Source organism: Cnephaeus nilssonii, assembly GCF_951640355.1.
Source record: "Cnephaeus nilssonii genome assembly, chromosome: 9".
Taxonomy (NCBI): Eukaryota; Metazoa; Chordata; class Mammalia; order Chiroptera; family Vespertilionidae; genus Cnephaeus; species Cnephaeus nilssonii.
Genome location: NC_137080.1, coordinates 40,519,730 through 40,535,347, shown reverse-complemented (window position 1 = coordinate 40,535,347; position 15,618 = coordinate 40,519,730). Strand labels below are relative to the sequence as shown.

The following is a 15,618-nucleotide window of genomic DNA, read 5'->3' as shown; positions in this document are numbered from 1 at the left end:
TCAAGCCAAGCCCATTGGTTCATCCACCCCCACCCTGGCAGCCTCAGGATGCTCCCCGACTCCTGACCCTAATTCTCTGAGCTCCTGGTAGATACCAGTGCATCTGGCACAGGCCCTTTCAGGGGGTCCCCATCATAGAGGGGATAAATTCTCACCCCGTCTGGGTGCACATCAGACCCTCTGGGTGTGGACCGGCGGCTTTTCCAGGCTTGTTTCCTGCTGCTGGATTCCAGTCCTGGTGCTGAGGATTCCTCCTCCTCCAGCACCCTCCTCCTGGCTGCCCAAAGCTCTTCTCCAGGCAGCCTCGTTCCCAGGAGCAGTCCTAGCCGCTCCTCCTCCTCTGGGGTCCCACCGAACCTGTGATCAACTTTCATATGCCCCACCAGGCCCCCACCATCAAATTGCCAAAAATGTTTGATTATATCCCCATTTCCCCTAGTAAATGCCACTCTTCCTTATATTCCCAGCACTGTCAGAACACACGGTAGTAGTTTAATAAGTGTTTGTGAAATAATTACACCTATTCATTTACTTAAGCAGTCTTCTCACTTGAAAGTTCCATGTTATCTGAATTAGGATTAGTAAGTATAACGATCGTTATCTTAAGCACCATGGAGCACAAGGACCCCAGAACCTCAGAGACTAACAGCATGGGGGACATTACAAGGAACACAAACAATGAAAAAGGAAAGGAACATTAAATGCGTGAAATAAGCTGCTTTGAAAAACATTAGAAAAACTAAAGGTCTTTAAAAAGTAATAAAAAAATCCAAAGTAATGATCATAAACTTTTATGAAACATAAGGACTGGGTTAATTGAATTTACATGTTAGTAGAATTACTTTTTTTTTTTTTTAAACAGGTCAACTTGTCCAAAAGGCTCTCACAGATTTGTAAGCAGGCAGCCATGCAATAAATACGTGCTAGGAAAATATATATTAAAAAAAAATTACTCTGATGCTCTAAGAGGGAGGAGCAGTAGTATCATTTCCTGCTTTGGCCACTGACTATAACCCAAAATACTCTTAAAGATTCGATCATGCAAAAAACTCCACCGAAGCACAAATGGAAGTGACGTTCATTTTCTGACAATATTTGTTGGTTTTGAATGGGCAGGACCAGTTATCATAGGAAAGGAGAGGCAGGTGGTCCAACACAGACATTTTACAGAAAGGAAATGTCCCCTATTTACAGGTTTTCCGCAATCACAGTAGGTAATTTCAGAATGCATCATCTATCACCGCCTCTCTCACAAGTATTTACATGTATCTACTCTGTGCTCTGGGGACACAGCAGTGGGCAAAACCACGTTCTAAAGAACACAAGCAGACGAAAAGATAATGCCAGCTGGTGATATGTGCTGTGGGGAACCACTAATGCTGGGCGTGGGAGGAGGGGCTGGGAAGGACTGCTATCTTTGCAGCATGCAGAGGGTAGGGGTGCTGATTGGCGCTGTAAAAGGAAGCGAAGGACTCGGGGTGAACATGCTGGGGTGGGGGAGTGCGTGCTCACCTGCAAAGCAAGGAAGCCCGTCTGCCTGCAGCTGAGTGGACAAGGGGAGAAGGGCAGGGGCCTGACTGTGGGGCACACGGGCATTACTCCGAGCTGGTCACACTTCCAGACAAACATGATCATAAGGGATATACTATTTAGTAAGAAGCCACTTTATGCTATGAAACAATAGCAAATAGTCACTCCCTTCTGACTGCTGATCTCAGAACTGGCTGCCCTGCCTGCTAATACTGACCCCAGCCAGGAAGTCTGCCCGCTAATGTATCAAGAAGAACATAAATCATTCCTCAAACAGACACCAGCACCAACTCTCAGTACAAGAGACTGAAATTCACCCTCACCCCAAGGAAAGGTTGGCTGGATCACACACATTTTACCACCGAGGAAAACGCAGCGCAGGAGAGGCACTCCAGCAGAGAGAGCCAGTTTCATCCCTACCACACACAACCCTGCAGTGGCCCCAGGCCTGGGCCCAGCCCTGTGCTGTGGGGGGGAGGAGGCCTGGGGCCAGCCCTGTGCTGTGGAGGGGAGGAGGCCTGGGGCCAGCTCTGTGCTGTGGAGGGGAGGAGGCCTGGGGCCAGCCCTGTGCTGTGGAGGGGAGGAGGCCTGGGGCCAGCCCTGTGCTGTGGAGGGGAGGAGGCCTGGGGCCAGCCCTGTGCTGTGGAGGAGAGGAGGCCTGGGGCCAGCCCTGTGCTGTGGAGGGAGGAGGCCTGGGGCCAGCCCTGTGCTGTGGAGGGAGGAGGCCTGGGGCCAGCCCTGTGCTGTGGAGGGAGGAGGCCTGGGGCCAGTCCTGTGCTGTGGAGGGGAGGAGGCCTGGGGCCAGCCCTGTGCTGTGGAGGGAGGAGGCCTGGGGCCAGCCCTGTGCTGTGGAGGGAGGAGGCCTGGGGCCAGTCCTGTGCTGTGGAGGGAGGAGGCCTGGGGCCAGTCCTGTGCTGTGGAGGGAGGAGGCCTGGGGCCAGCCCTGTGCTGTGGAGGGGAGGAGGCCTGAGGCCAGCCCTGTGCTGTGGAGGGGAGGAGGAGGCCTGGGGCCAGCCCTGTGCTGTGGAGGGGAGGAGGCCTGGGGCCAGCCCTGTGCTGTGGAGGGAGGAGGCCTGGGGCCAGCCCTGTGCTGTGGAGGGGAGGAGGCCTGGGGCCAGTCCTTTGTGGAGGAGAGGAGGCCTGGGGCCAGCCCTGTGCTGTGGAGGGGAGGGTTGGAGGCCTGGGGCCAGCCCTGTGCTGTGGAGGGGAGGAGTTGTGGAGGATCCCAGCCCTCCAGGGAGGGCCCTACTCCCCAAGGCTGGGAAGGAGAGGGCTGTGTCCTGAGGGGTAAGACAAAAGGACAGGTGGGCAAAGGGGAGAGGAAAGAAGAAACTGGGTAGCAGATGGTGACCCCCCCCCCCCCACACACACACACAAAGCTCCTATGGTCTCTGTCTCTTCTTACCTTTTGCCCTAAAAGATAGAGCAGGAAGCCGAAGAACACTTGTCTAGTGGGCAACCTTGAGAAGATGTACCCCTGGGGTTTAGGTCTGATACCATCAAAGAAAAGCAGGAGAAGGTTACCCCAACTCTCTCCTGCTGCGCTTTCTTGGTGCACAGAAAACCTAAACAATGACCACATTCCCATTTCTAGACACCCTCCTGGTGCTACTTGTTCTCTAACTTCACCTACGAAGAAGGCAAAGAAGCAGACAGACGCCGGAATGGATGCGCGCCTCGAGGAGACAGCAGGTAAGAGGGGCGCCTGCTTTGGCCACAGCCGCTGCTTTGCAAGTTCACAGCACAAGGAGCAAAGGTCTTGGGCCAGCGCTTCCAAAATAAACCTGTGAATAGTCTCCTGAATTTGAGTTAGAAGTCACCTGGTGCCAGTAGGGGCATCAGTGCCCACCCCAGTAAGAAAGACCTTGAGGTCCAGCAGAAATGAAATGAAAAAAACAAAACCATACATACTTAAGTTTTATTTCACTTCTGAGCATACTTGAAGTGGAATTTCAAGTGTGACCAATACTTAAGACTTAAATAAAGCCCCTCGTATTAAACTATAAATGTTATGTATACAAATGTATGTGTATAATATATAGATGTTATAAATGGAAAAGGTAATGAGAATCTCCATTAACATGCAATAAGGAGACTAGAAGTGAACACTAAAACAATATTTATAAATCGTTAAAAATGAATCTATGGGCCCGATTGTCTCCCCTTTCATACAGAGGGTATTCTTATTGTTTAACAGGTCCCCTAAGAGCTTACAAAGTAATCACTAGATACATGATAGAGAAACATTCTTTAGAGATAAGGAATCTTAAGGATTTATTTTAGAGGTGAAAAAAACAAACAAACCACAAACACACACTCCCAGACCAAAAAACAACTGAGCTAGATAGAGAGCACAAATAACTTATCCTGATAACAAATGTGCAGGATTTGCACAGCTCTGGAGTTCTATCTTTTTGTCTTGGCTCTGTCAATTACTAACGGTGTGACCTTTGTTAAAACACATCGAATGAGTTTTAATCTCCTCTTTATAAAACGAGAGAGCTCTGCTAGTTGAACCCTAATGTATATGCAATTGGAAGGCGTATAACTTTGTCCAGAGCCCCAAACCGTATTGGAAAAAAAATATACAATGAGAAAAAAACAAGAGAGCTGCTTTGAAATTAGGGACCTGCCCACCTCCCGGAAGGCTGACGCATGGCGCCCTTGCAGGTAAGTACAGGAGGGTGGCTCGGAGTGGGTTATCCCAGGCAAGAATTCTCCAGTCCGAATAAAACACCTAAACAGCCATTCGAACCCTGGCTTACCTAGCCTCCTCATCCTGCCAGAGATAACCCCTCGGAGTTTGTCTTGCTTTTAATGCTCAGAACAACCCCATTCGCTCTTGTATCACACTTCTGCTAACACCAAGACAAGAGTTCAGGAACGATGCACACTCGTGTTCTAGAAGCAACACTAAATGTTTGTCTTCGTGGGAGGAGAGCCTTTTCAAAAGGTGTTTCTCTCTCAGGAGCATGTGATTTCTGCTGGTCACAATGATAATATTTGAAAATTCAACTTTTTTAGAGTCTGTCTTTCCAGCCTGGATCCTGAAATTGAGGTACCTGGCCACCAGGTGGCGTTTGAGTCTCTTGGACTCGGGGTCCACACAAAAAGTTTTACCTGAAGGCCTGTTCTGCCTTGTGTGGCAGATTGTTAGTTGTCCCCCAACATCCATTCCCTCCTTTCCCATGATAAAAGGCCCCAATTTTTATCTGGGTTCTTTTTTTTCTGGCACACATCTCTAAACCTACTCTTTGCACTAGCTGTGGCCACGTGTTTTTGCTAAAAATAAAAAAATGAAATCAGACAAAATACATGTCCCCTCTCACGAACATCCTTATTAAACAGCTGGCATGCACCGCCCCTGTCCCCTCCCCTCTTTCCCCCACTGCTGCCTGCCTGCTGTCCGGGCGGTGGCTGGACCATGGCTGGAACCCCAGCAGCCTTCCAGGCCATGCGGTAATGCTGGGAGCAGAAGCCTTGGTGACGAAGCCACAAGAGAGCAGCTCTGATTCCTCACACCTTGGCCATCAAGTCGGCCCCTGACTGACTGACTCACTCTCTGCTTCTTTTATGTGCGAGGGACACAAACGTCTGTCTCCTTTAAAGCCACGGCTGGTCTCACTTTTTCCCGCTGCTCACAGCTGAATGTAATCTGAGTAACACACCTGGAGATTTCAGACTCGGTTTTAAAAACAAATAATTATTATTAAATAGCAAAAGATAAGTACCATCAGCACACATACTATTCATAGATGATACTATGCTACTGATTCAGTTCTAATAAGCAGGAAGTGACTTTGTGAAAAATAAGGTAATGAATTATAACATTTCCCCCAAAACATAAGTTTTCTAGCAAGGAGCTGGTTGTAGGTGTGAGTACCCTGAAATCTACCCACCTCAACATCAGCAAAGCTCCCCAACCTGTAACTTTCATGCAATTCTCAGACCAATGTAAACAAAATTTAAGCCTCTACACTCGGTATCATCTACAGATGTCTACATATTAAAATCCCTGTGTAGACATACTCCTATGAGCAGAGGTGTCACCTATGGAACTGAGTTGACATGGAGCCTGCCTGACCTCTGACAGTGATGCCTCTAATACAATATTTAAAGAGCAATAAACCTAGACTGCCTTCCATAAGTCAATCTAAATATTCAAATTAAATCAACGCCTATTCCCATCTAACATCCTGGCGAAGCAAGCTGAGCAAAGTCCTGAGCTGCGGAGTCGCCGCACACCCCCTGGAGAGCCGGCGATGGGGCTTCTTTCTATGGCGAATCCCCTGCTCTAAGTCACCAGGCCCGGCCCCACCTCGCTGCAGTCCCCATTCATCGTGTAAACAGGGCCCGTTCCTCAGAGCAAAGTTCAAGGACATCAGAGGAAGGTCAGCACAGGCCTGGGTTCACCTTGAGTGCCGGTCCACCTGCCACAGGGAAGGCCCACAGAAGGCGCAAGAAACCTCCCCAGGCCTATCTTGGGGTTTGGGGGCTCAAAGCTCCAGGCCACCTTCTGATTTTTACTGAAAGTGGGTTACATATGCTTAGGTTGAGGCAAAGTAATGTGCTTTTTAACCTCAGAGAAGGATTTATGTGCAGTGATACAGAGGCCGCAGCAACTACAGATGTGGGCCCCACAGCTCCTTTCTCTATTATCAGTCAGCGAGAAAGCAGAGACTCTCTTATCACTCACAGTCACACTATCGTAACAGCTGCCACCTGCAGGGGAAAGACACACACATGAGCCCTCTATGGAGGATGCCTGCATGACAAAGAGAATCCTAAAGAAGGGGGGGGGGGGTGTGGGATCTCTTTATGCAATGGTACCTACGTCACAGGGAAGCACAATGTAAGAAATAACGCAACTACTTAGGCAACAAACTGTCAAGAACCACTGACTAAATGCAAAGCAGTTTTCTGACTGCAAGCATGGCGACCCTCACTAAGTTCTGGAGATGTTTCCCCACGCACTCTTCACGGACATGTCCTGAAGATTTCTGAGAACTCGGTGTTACAGAAAACACTGTCACGGCTTCAACTCTCAGCTCACCAAGGCTGTCGATGAGCGAATATTCAAAAACTGTATGTGCCGTGTGCTCAGCGCAGAAGTTAGTATCAAAACACGAATTAATGTCCTGAGAACATGTTCTCCGAATGGGAAAGCCTGCAGGCTAGCAACCAAACTAGTTATCACCACTAGACACATCTAGATTAAACTAAAGGGAAAAAATTCCTTTACCCCAAGGCATCTTGGTAAACTCAAAGAATCATCTGATTTTAACATTTCTGTTCAGCCACACAGCAAACCGCCTTTGGGATGTTCTTGGTGTTCTTGAAGGGTATTACTGTAGGTAAACATCAAAAGTAAAATTCCTGCCCAGCGGTGTCGCTCAGTGGTTGAGCACTGACCTATGAACCAGGAGGTCATGGTTCGATTCCTATCAGGGCACAGGCCTGGGTTGCGGGCTTAACTCCCAGTAGAGGATGTGCAGGAGGTAGTAGATCAATGATTCTCTTGCATCATTGATGTTTCTATCTCTCTCTCCCTTCTTTTCTGAATTCAATCAAGATATGTTTTTAAAAAAGTAAAATTCCTACAAAGCCTAAGAGAACAGAAATCAGGATAAAAATGTATGTTATGTATTTATAATTCTTACTATTTTTGTACTATATTGATTTACGTTTGTTCTTGCCCCATAAAATTGGCTCTTCCTTCTGAAAAATTGTCTTTTCTAAAATGTGGAAACTGTTAATGGAGTTTCTTCATAGTATATTCAGTTCACTGTTCTTTCTCACATCTACAAAATTTGTTTCATTTTGGGAGGAGAACAGCCAATTTCTCAGCTGGCTGAACAAAGAGGAGACACTGAGAAACCAAAAAAGTGCACCGTTGCCCCACTACCCTCCTCCGTCGTGCCACATCAACCGCAGCACAAACCCCACTCCGTCCACAGGAGCAACCTCTGCACCGGACACTGAGGGCATGCGTCCTTTCTTTCTCGAATTTTCTGGGAAATCGCGCTGCTACGAGAGGGCAGAGGCAGTATCTGATGAAGGGTGGTGGGAAAGTCCTTCATGAGTATCAGTGGGGAGCGAGGAGCTTTGAAAGCACCCCAGGGCCATGACCAGATCCCACCTCTGCAGTGAAGGCTCCCTCCTCGACCCCGGCCAGGAGGGTCCCTACTTTGCAGCTCGGACCGAAGCCTGCATCTCCCCCTCCATCACTGTGGTAACATACTTGGGGTGTTTCACCTTTCAGACCTCTACGTCTCTACTTTTCAGTCTGACTATACATTTCCAAAATTAATGTATATAAATTAATATTAATTGCCTGTGCCTGAAATCTCTCTATATTCCACAGCACCACCTGGCATTGGATGTTGTGTCATAAATATCTGCGGAAGACTAAATTTAGCTAACATTTCCCTATTACTTCACCTTTGTTTAAAAGGAAACACATAACTAATGATAGATGTAGACAGATTTTTCTGGTAAATCTCTTATTACCAAACCTATTTATTAAGTGTCATTTCTAATGTTCAGCACTTCTACTTCTTTTCTGTGTTGTTGTTAATCCTCACCAGAGGTATTTTTCCATTGATTTTGAGAGAGAGTGAAAGGAAGAGGTAGAGACAGAGAAACATCGATGTGAGAGAAGACACATTGATTGGTGCCTCCCACATGAGTCCTGACCAGCGCCAGGGATTGAGCCTGCAACAGAGGTATGTGCCCTTGACCGGAATCAAACCCGGGACCTTTCAGTCTGAAGGCCGAAGTTCTATCCACTGAGCCAAACCAGTTAGGGCTACTTTACTTCTTTTTAAGGACATGGGCACAGAGGTTGTAATCGAAATGATGTGGCCATGTCATTCACAATAAAAGGAAAAAGACTAGTTGATTGTAGGTTTGATAAACCTATCTAAAATTACATTCCTAATGTATCCCAGACTGGAAGTAAAATGAACTGTTTTGCAAGATCTGATTTAAAAATTCTCCTTCTGATACAGATCAATTTTCTACCCACAGCTGCAGTCAGGAATGGATAAAGGCTATGCAGAGCAGCTTTGCTGTGCTGTCAGCAAAATACGATACCATATCCTTCACCCCCGCCCCACCCCGGCCCCCCTCAAGGTGCTCTGGGCCCTGCCTGCATGGAGGTCACATGAAACGCACCTCTGTGGCTGCTGTAGCTGCCTGTTTCTTCGCCCCCCCCCACCCCTTTCTCTCTTGGGCACGGTCTGCTACCAGCTACACCGCTAGGCAGACGCGCAGGGTCATCACCACCACTAACTGCACCGCCCAGCCAGGCGGGGTCATCGGTGCAGCAGTGTGTGCTTCAACACGGCCACGGTGCCTCACAGACTAAAAGGGAATGAACAGCCCGGGGAGAGTCTTTTTAAATTACAAGCGGAATAAATATAAGCACCAGGGTCGTGTGGGATCGAGAGCGGCATCACCCTAACGTGACTGAAAACAAAAACAGAGTATCTATTTTTCAGAACGCTGTGGTTCCTTTCACACGCCGTCAGGATGCTGCCCATCCATACACCGGTCCCTCTGGAGGGCGGCTTTTACAGCGGTCGGTCACTGTCGGCCAACACCACCGAGAGCCTAAGCAAAATGTGAGGACACCCGTCACACTCACGTCTGACGTCCGAGCTCTGCTGCACACTCGGATGTCAACCACGGCGACGCGGATGCTCAGTGGAACAAGCCTATGGTGCTGTGCACCTCAAAGGCACCTTTACACACGAACGGGTTTTATTTTAACGACTCGGCGCAGTATGTGTGATGTGTACAATCGATAGGTATAAAATCTCCTGTGGGTATTACACACAGCGGCTCCACTCTGCCCACGGGCACAGCTCTGAGGAGCAGCGCATTAGGACTGTAAACCAACGTGTTCTGCCAGGCACCATCTCTCTAAATAGTGACCATGAACTTTCTCCCCGGCTGCAGCAGTACAAATAAAAGGTCGTAAGTATCTGTGTAGCCAGGGAAGTTCTCACTGTGAAGTGAAGCGTCAGGCACAAAGGAATTCAGGGAGTTTTCCTATGACGCGGGCAACTCCAAGCCCCTTCCCCTCCAGTTTCCTCTGGAGATTGCAGGGCGGCTACCTATGCCTGTGGCGGAGAGATTTCTATCCACACAAGCGCTTGCTCAGCTGCAAAGTTTTATCTTTTCCTTTGTAATTGGAAACAATACACATTAGGTGGTGACGGGTCTCTTTGTGCAGCACCTGTGAAGAACACGCGTGTTATCAGGACAGGAAAAAACAACTACTTGACAGGAGGGACGATTCCAACCACCCTTGCTGAGAAGGGATTCGTCCTGGTAAGAAGCTGCCTCCCTGACAGCTGTCACCATTCCTAGTCCCCTCCCCTCCCCGAACTCCAAAGGTAACTGCACAGGTGGGCAGTTTGGTGTGGGAAGATGGAGAGGAGAATTTTGTTTGTTTTTTAATCTAGACCTGAGGGGCTGGGTAGCAGATATGAGGAGGAGACGGGGGTCTCTTGTAGGCAACTCTGCCCAATTCTAGGGCGGCAGATGCCACTGTTCCTGGGCATCCCTGACACTGCTGATCTCCGAGGCAATGAGGCGTGTGCACACACATCCATGCCCTGGGGTCACCTGGGCGAGGACTAAAGTAGGCCCTGAGACGGCCAAATGTTACAGTTGGTAGGTACACATGTTCTACACGTGGAGAAAAGGAAAAACAGCAAAGAACGACAGCCTAACATAGGACGAGGCTGAATTAACGAACGTGAAAGTATCAGACAGGAGCTACTGGTCCCTACAGGGTCTCTCTCCAGGCAATGGCTCACCTTAACAATGAAAGAAGAAACAAGCCAAAATAGACATGGAAGACTGAAAGTCTGTTATATTTATTGCCAATACTGACTGAAAAAAAATTCATTTTATTCTATATGCCGACACTTATACATCTTCTCATATAATCCTACAGGAATCCTGCAAAGTAGATACTATCTGTATTTTGTAGCTGAAAAATGGTGGTGGAAAGGTTAAGTGACTCACCCAATGTCACCCAACCAGGAGGTGCAGAGCTTAGGCCTGACGTGGCTTCATGACCAAGGCCCCTTATACATCTCCTGAGAACATTCTGATTTTATGAATCCTATTTATATAGACCAGGGAGCAGCACACTTTTTCTTTGAGGGCTAATGGTTAAGTGTTTTAGGCTTTGTGGGCCGTACAGTCTCTGTTGCACCTACCCAGGTAAAGCGGGAAAGCAGCCATAGAGACTAGGTAAACAAATGGGCATGGGCGTTCTCCAGTAACTGGAGGCCAGTCTGCCAGCTCCAGATACAGCTCAGGGGTTGGCACGCGCACAGCTGGGCCAGATCCGGCCCACCACTGGTTTTTGTAAACAAAGCTTTATTTCTTTTATGATCGAGATCTAGCCCATCATCTAGACTATTTCTAGACAGTGAAGAGTAATGCACCGAGCTCAAATAATGCCCTCGTTTCACAGAAACATTCTCAGGAGCATCAGTGCTCTTTGTTCTAACCTCCCTTCAATCCTAAATTCCTAATCTGTGGTCAGTGGGGTCCAGCCCTCCAGGTGGGAGAGCCTGATAAACCCCTGGTGCCCGAGAGGTCACCTCTCACTGCGAAGGAGCGGAGATATTCTGCGTCATCGACCGCTAAGTGATTCAGTTTCTGGGAGACGCAGGACCTTGGGGAGATGAATAGATAAAGAGAGAGATTCTTAGCCTAAAAAGATGGTGACCAGAGATAGAGTTTGTGGTGCCATGACGATGAATTAGTTAATTCATCCATTCTAATATTTTATGTTAATCCTCACCTGAGAATATTTTTCTTTTCTTTTTTTTTTTTTTTTTAAGAGAGAGTGAAAGGGAGGAGGAGAGACGGAGAGAGAAACATCAATGTGAGAGAGACACATCAACTGGCTGCCTCCCGCACAGGCTTGAAGAGGGCCGTGTGGGGATGGAGCCTGCAACTGAGATACGTGCCCTTGACTGGAACTGAACCTGGGCCCTTCAGTCTGGAGGCTGACACTTTATCCACTGAGCCAAGCAGCTAGGGCATTCTAATATTTTATGGCGTGCCCACTCTGTGCCAGGCAGAAACACATATGAAATTCAGACTGAAAAGACTTATAGCATTTGAGTAAATACTTTACATAGTGCAAATCTATGTTGCTATTTATGACACCATAAGACTTGAGCTAGAACGCAACCCACTGCAAGCAAACAGACTAACATAGACAAACTGTGTTGCTTTGACAGCTACTGAAGTGAGATCCCCCAGACAAGGGACTCTGGCTTCTTGTCAAGAGTTGCAGCTAAGGGAGAACTTGTAAGATCTGGGAGGACAGGAACCATCTTGGCTCAGTGCCCAGACCCGGGAACTCTGAAAGGATCTGTCATCCGTATTACTGTGGATCCTCTACCTCCACAGCTCCTGACGAGCTGGGATGGGAATGGCCCAGCTTAGAAGTCAGATTTTCTAACTCACATTCTCAAGAGCCAACCCTCCTCCATACCTGGACGGTCTGGTAATCGGAAGCATCGATTCCTTTCACAGTCACCTCTCGGAAGACTCTTGGCTCCAGCTCCTCTTTGGTAAGATCACAGTGATAAATGATGCCTAGAAGGAAGCGGAAGTCTACGTTTAGTCCAGGAACACACCAGACACAAGGGGGACAAGGATCCCAAAGCATAATCAGATGCCAAGAGGAGCATCAGAGAGTATGAGAAGAGGGAAGAGCTAACTGGAAACTAACAGGTCTGCTCCACGCCACGTCACTTAGGAGCACTGGCAAAATAACATGGGGAACTTCACCCAGGGCCGTTATGTCCGAGAGCCGATTACGACGGAAAACGCAAATGAGTGGCCCAGTGGTCGGCAAACTCATTAGTCAACAGAGCCAAATATCAACTGTACAACGATTAAAATTTGTTTTGAGAGCCAAATTTTTTAAACTTAAACTTCTTCTAACGCCACTTCTTCAAAATAGACTCGCCCAGGCCGTGGTATTTTGTGGAAGAGCCACACTCAAGGGGCCAAAGAGCCGCATGTGACTTGCGAGCCGCAGTTTGCTGACCACGGGAGTGGCCCAAAGTCAAGAGCCAGTCAGGGGTCTCTTGATGGCAATCTGGGGCTCTTGCTACCTACCAGACACCCACTCATTCACAGACACACAGGTGGACAGCAATCAAGGACCAGCGATGATTGGGGAGCCATTCTCAAATTGCTTTTAAATTTTGATTATCCCAGTAATTGTGCTTAACGCAAACTGAAAAATATGCACCAAGATTCCCAGCTTATTTAACCACTAATTAAAATTCTATTTCCTGAATTTAATGCTGACATTTAACAACTAAGTCGGAGGAACAATAAATAGGACAAGTCCTGCCATTTGAGAACAACAACACTGCTGTGGTTTATGAAATAGAATTAGTCACCAGAATGGCTGGTGTGGAAACAGCCCTCCCACGAAATACTTTAAACACATACTGTCAAATATATGAAAAATCTACTTAGTGATCCCCATGCTTGCTGGAAAACCAGAAACCAAACGGTACTCCCACAGGACACATTGTAAATGATTGATCTGGAGGGAAAACCGTGGCTTGCTTTCTTCTCAACTCCTCCGTGTATGTTCCTCACTAACAGTTGAGAAACATACTCTGCCCCCCACTGGCAAAGAGTAGTACATTTAGATTCCTTAACAGCACGACTGCTAATCCGGATGAATGTTATCCCAATCATCACGCTTACAGACACAGTATGTTAAGGCACGATCATAGGGTGTATGATTAACATCAACAGTGGGGAGATATGTAATATGATTCAAGTACTGGCTTTCTTCGGTATAAAGTTCAACTTAAATACTTCCCAACTGCACGCTGAATTTTCCTAGATGAATGTCATCTTGAGGGCAATGGCCATCTTCAGATATATGTGAATTTTTGAAAAGCTTCTTGTTCAGTACCTGCTCTCCTCTTTCACAAAATACAAAAAACGTCTGAATCTTTAAAGAAAAAAAGCACACCAAACCACCAAACAACTACAAATAAGATGGCAGACCAAGCACGTACATCTGAGCACTTGACTTGCCCTGGCATCACCATTACCTCTAGTACAGTGACTGACAGGGACCCGGGAGCCAGGATTCCCAGCGCTGACAGTTACTGGGTCAGTGAGCTTAGGTCACCAAAGGACTAGAATGTAAATTCCCTAGTGAAAGACAATGAATAGAAAATACACTCTAAACGCCTGTTTATCCAGAAAAAATAAATTCAGACATCGAACCCTCTAACAGCTGAATGAAGTAAGCATACCACAGTGGCTGGCTACTGCCTCATCTCTATTCTTCGTCTTCTAGGAAGAGGCTGTGTTAACCCTGAAGGTACCACTACTTAATACAGTTAGTTGACCAATACTTTCTATTTACATATTTGCACATTCACACTGTAATGTAAATCCTTATAATGTAACGATGTTTGGCGTCCAAGTACAAGTGAAGGTGGGTTTGGAGAAATCCTAGAATCATGAACCAGAAAGGACTGGATGGGTGATCTCTAGGAAATCAATTCCAAAATGTAAGGGTGAAAGAGATTTGGATTATGGGAGTCCCTTAAGGTGTTTGGACTTGAGGAGATGGGTCAAGGATGAAAACAAGTGCTTTAATAAGATTATTCTAGCAATAGGGAAGAGGTAGGGATGGTCAGCTGGGATATTCCTGCTATAATTCGAAATAAATGTAAGGAGGTAAAAGAAATGGGAGTTAGGAAAAGGGGTAACTCTATGAGAAACTGTGAAAGAAGAATCAGGAGGAAAGACTGGATATGTAAAGAAAAGGCAAAAGAACTTTGCAAAAGATGACCCACATAGAGACTGTTTTGTCTGATTAAGGTTGGGTTTTAAGGTTTTTAAAAGAAAAAAATAAATAAAAACTAAAACAAGTCTCTTAAAAAATTTTGTGCTCCTTGGTATTTTCTTAACAGAGTTGAAAACGTATTTATGTCCGCACAAAAACCAGCTCATGGATGCTTATAGCAGCTTTATTCACGATTGCCAAAAAACTTAGAAAGCAACCAAGAGGTCCTTCAGTAGGTGAATGTGTCAATGGATGATGCTACATCCAGACAATGGAATATTATTCAGTGCTAAAAAGTAATAAAGACACGGAGTATCCTTAAATGCATATTACTAAGTGAAAGAAGCCAATATGGTAATGCTACATACTGTGTGATTCCATCTATATGACATTCTGGAAAAGGCACAACTATGGGGACAATAAAATAAAGAGTGGTTGCCAAGGGTTGGGACATGGGGTGGGGTGAAAAAGCAGAGCACAGAGGATTTTTAGGGTAGTGAAAGCATTTTGTAGGATACCATAATGAGGAGACATGTCATTATACACTTATCCAAACCCATAGAATGTACACTAAGAGTGAATCCTAAGGTAAATTATAGACGTGGGGTGATTATGATGTGTCAGTGTAGGTTTACCAGCTGTATAACAAATGTAATACACTTGGGGGGGGGGTGTTGATAGTGGGAGAGATTATGCATGTGCAGGGGCAGGGGTTATATTATAAATCTCTGTACCTTGCCCTTAATTTTGCTGTGAACCTAAATCTGCTCTAAAACTCTTAAAAATATATCTACTTTCGCCTTTCCCAAACAGTTTGAGAAGGTTCTTTAATTTCTGGTTCCCAGAGCAATGCACCTGGGGCTGCTGTATAGGATTTTTACAATGTGCAAGTCTGTCTGGAGCTAACCTTAGACAACCCTCCGAGGTCCCACGAGTACAGAATTAACTGGCTCGACAGCTACGTGGTTTGAGCCACAGGGAATAAGAGCCTCGTGCATCACACTGCCCAGGCTGCCTGTTTTCTCCCAGGTGTGACTCAGGATACAGAAGTCCTACATGGCTAGGGCATAAGGCACATGTGCACTGTGCACCTCCGTGGGGACCACAGTCAGCTGTGGTGTGCCCCTGCCAGGTGGCTCACATGTCCACAGCAGCTGCAGCTGCAGCGGCTTTGGGCCCTGGGGCTTTGCTCCTAATTTAGTCAGCTGTAGTGGAGA

General features: G+C 46.9%; 1 protein-coding gene across 1 annotated transcript in view; it reads right to left on the bottom strand.

Moving 5' to 3' along the window:
* Window positions 1-15,618, bottom strand: part of PREP (prolyl endopeptidase) — a 111,767-nt gene that overhangs the window by 27,576 nt on the left and 68,573 nt on the right. Inside the window, exon 10 of the mRNA XM_079781420.1 lies at window positions 12,062-12,165. Within this exon, the coding sequence (XP_079637546.1) occupies window positions 12,062-12,165 (104 nt within the window). The remainder of the gene's footprint in view (window positions 1-12,061; window positions 12,166-15,618) is intronic.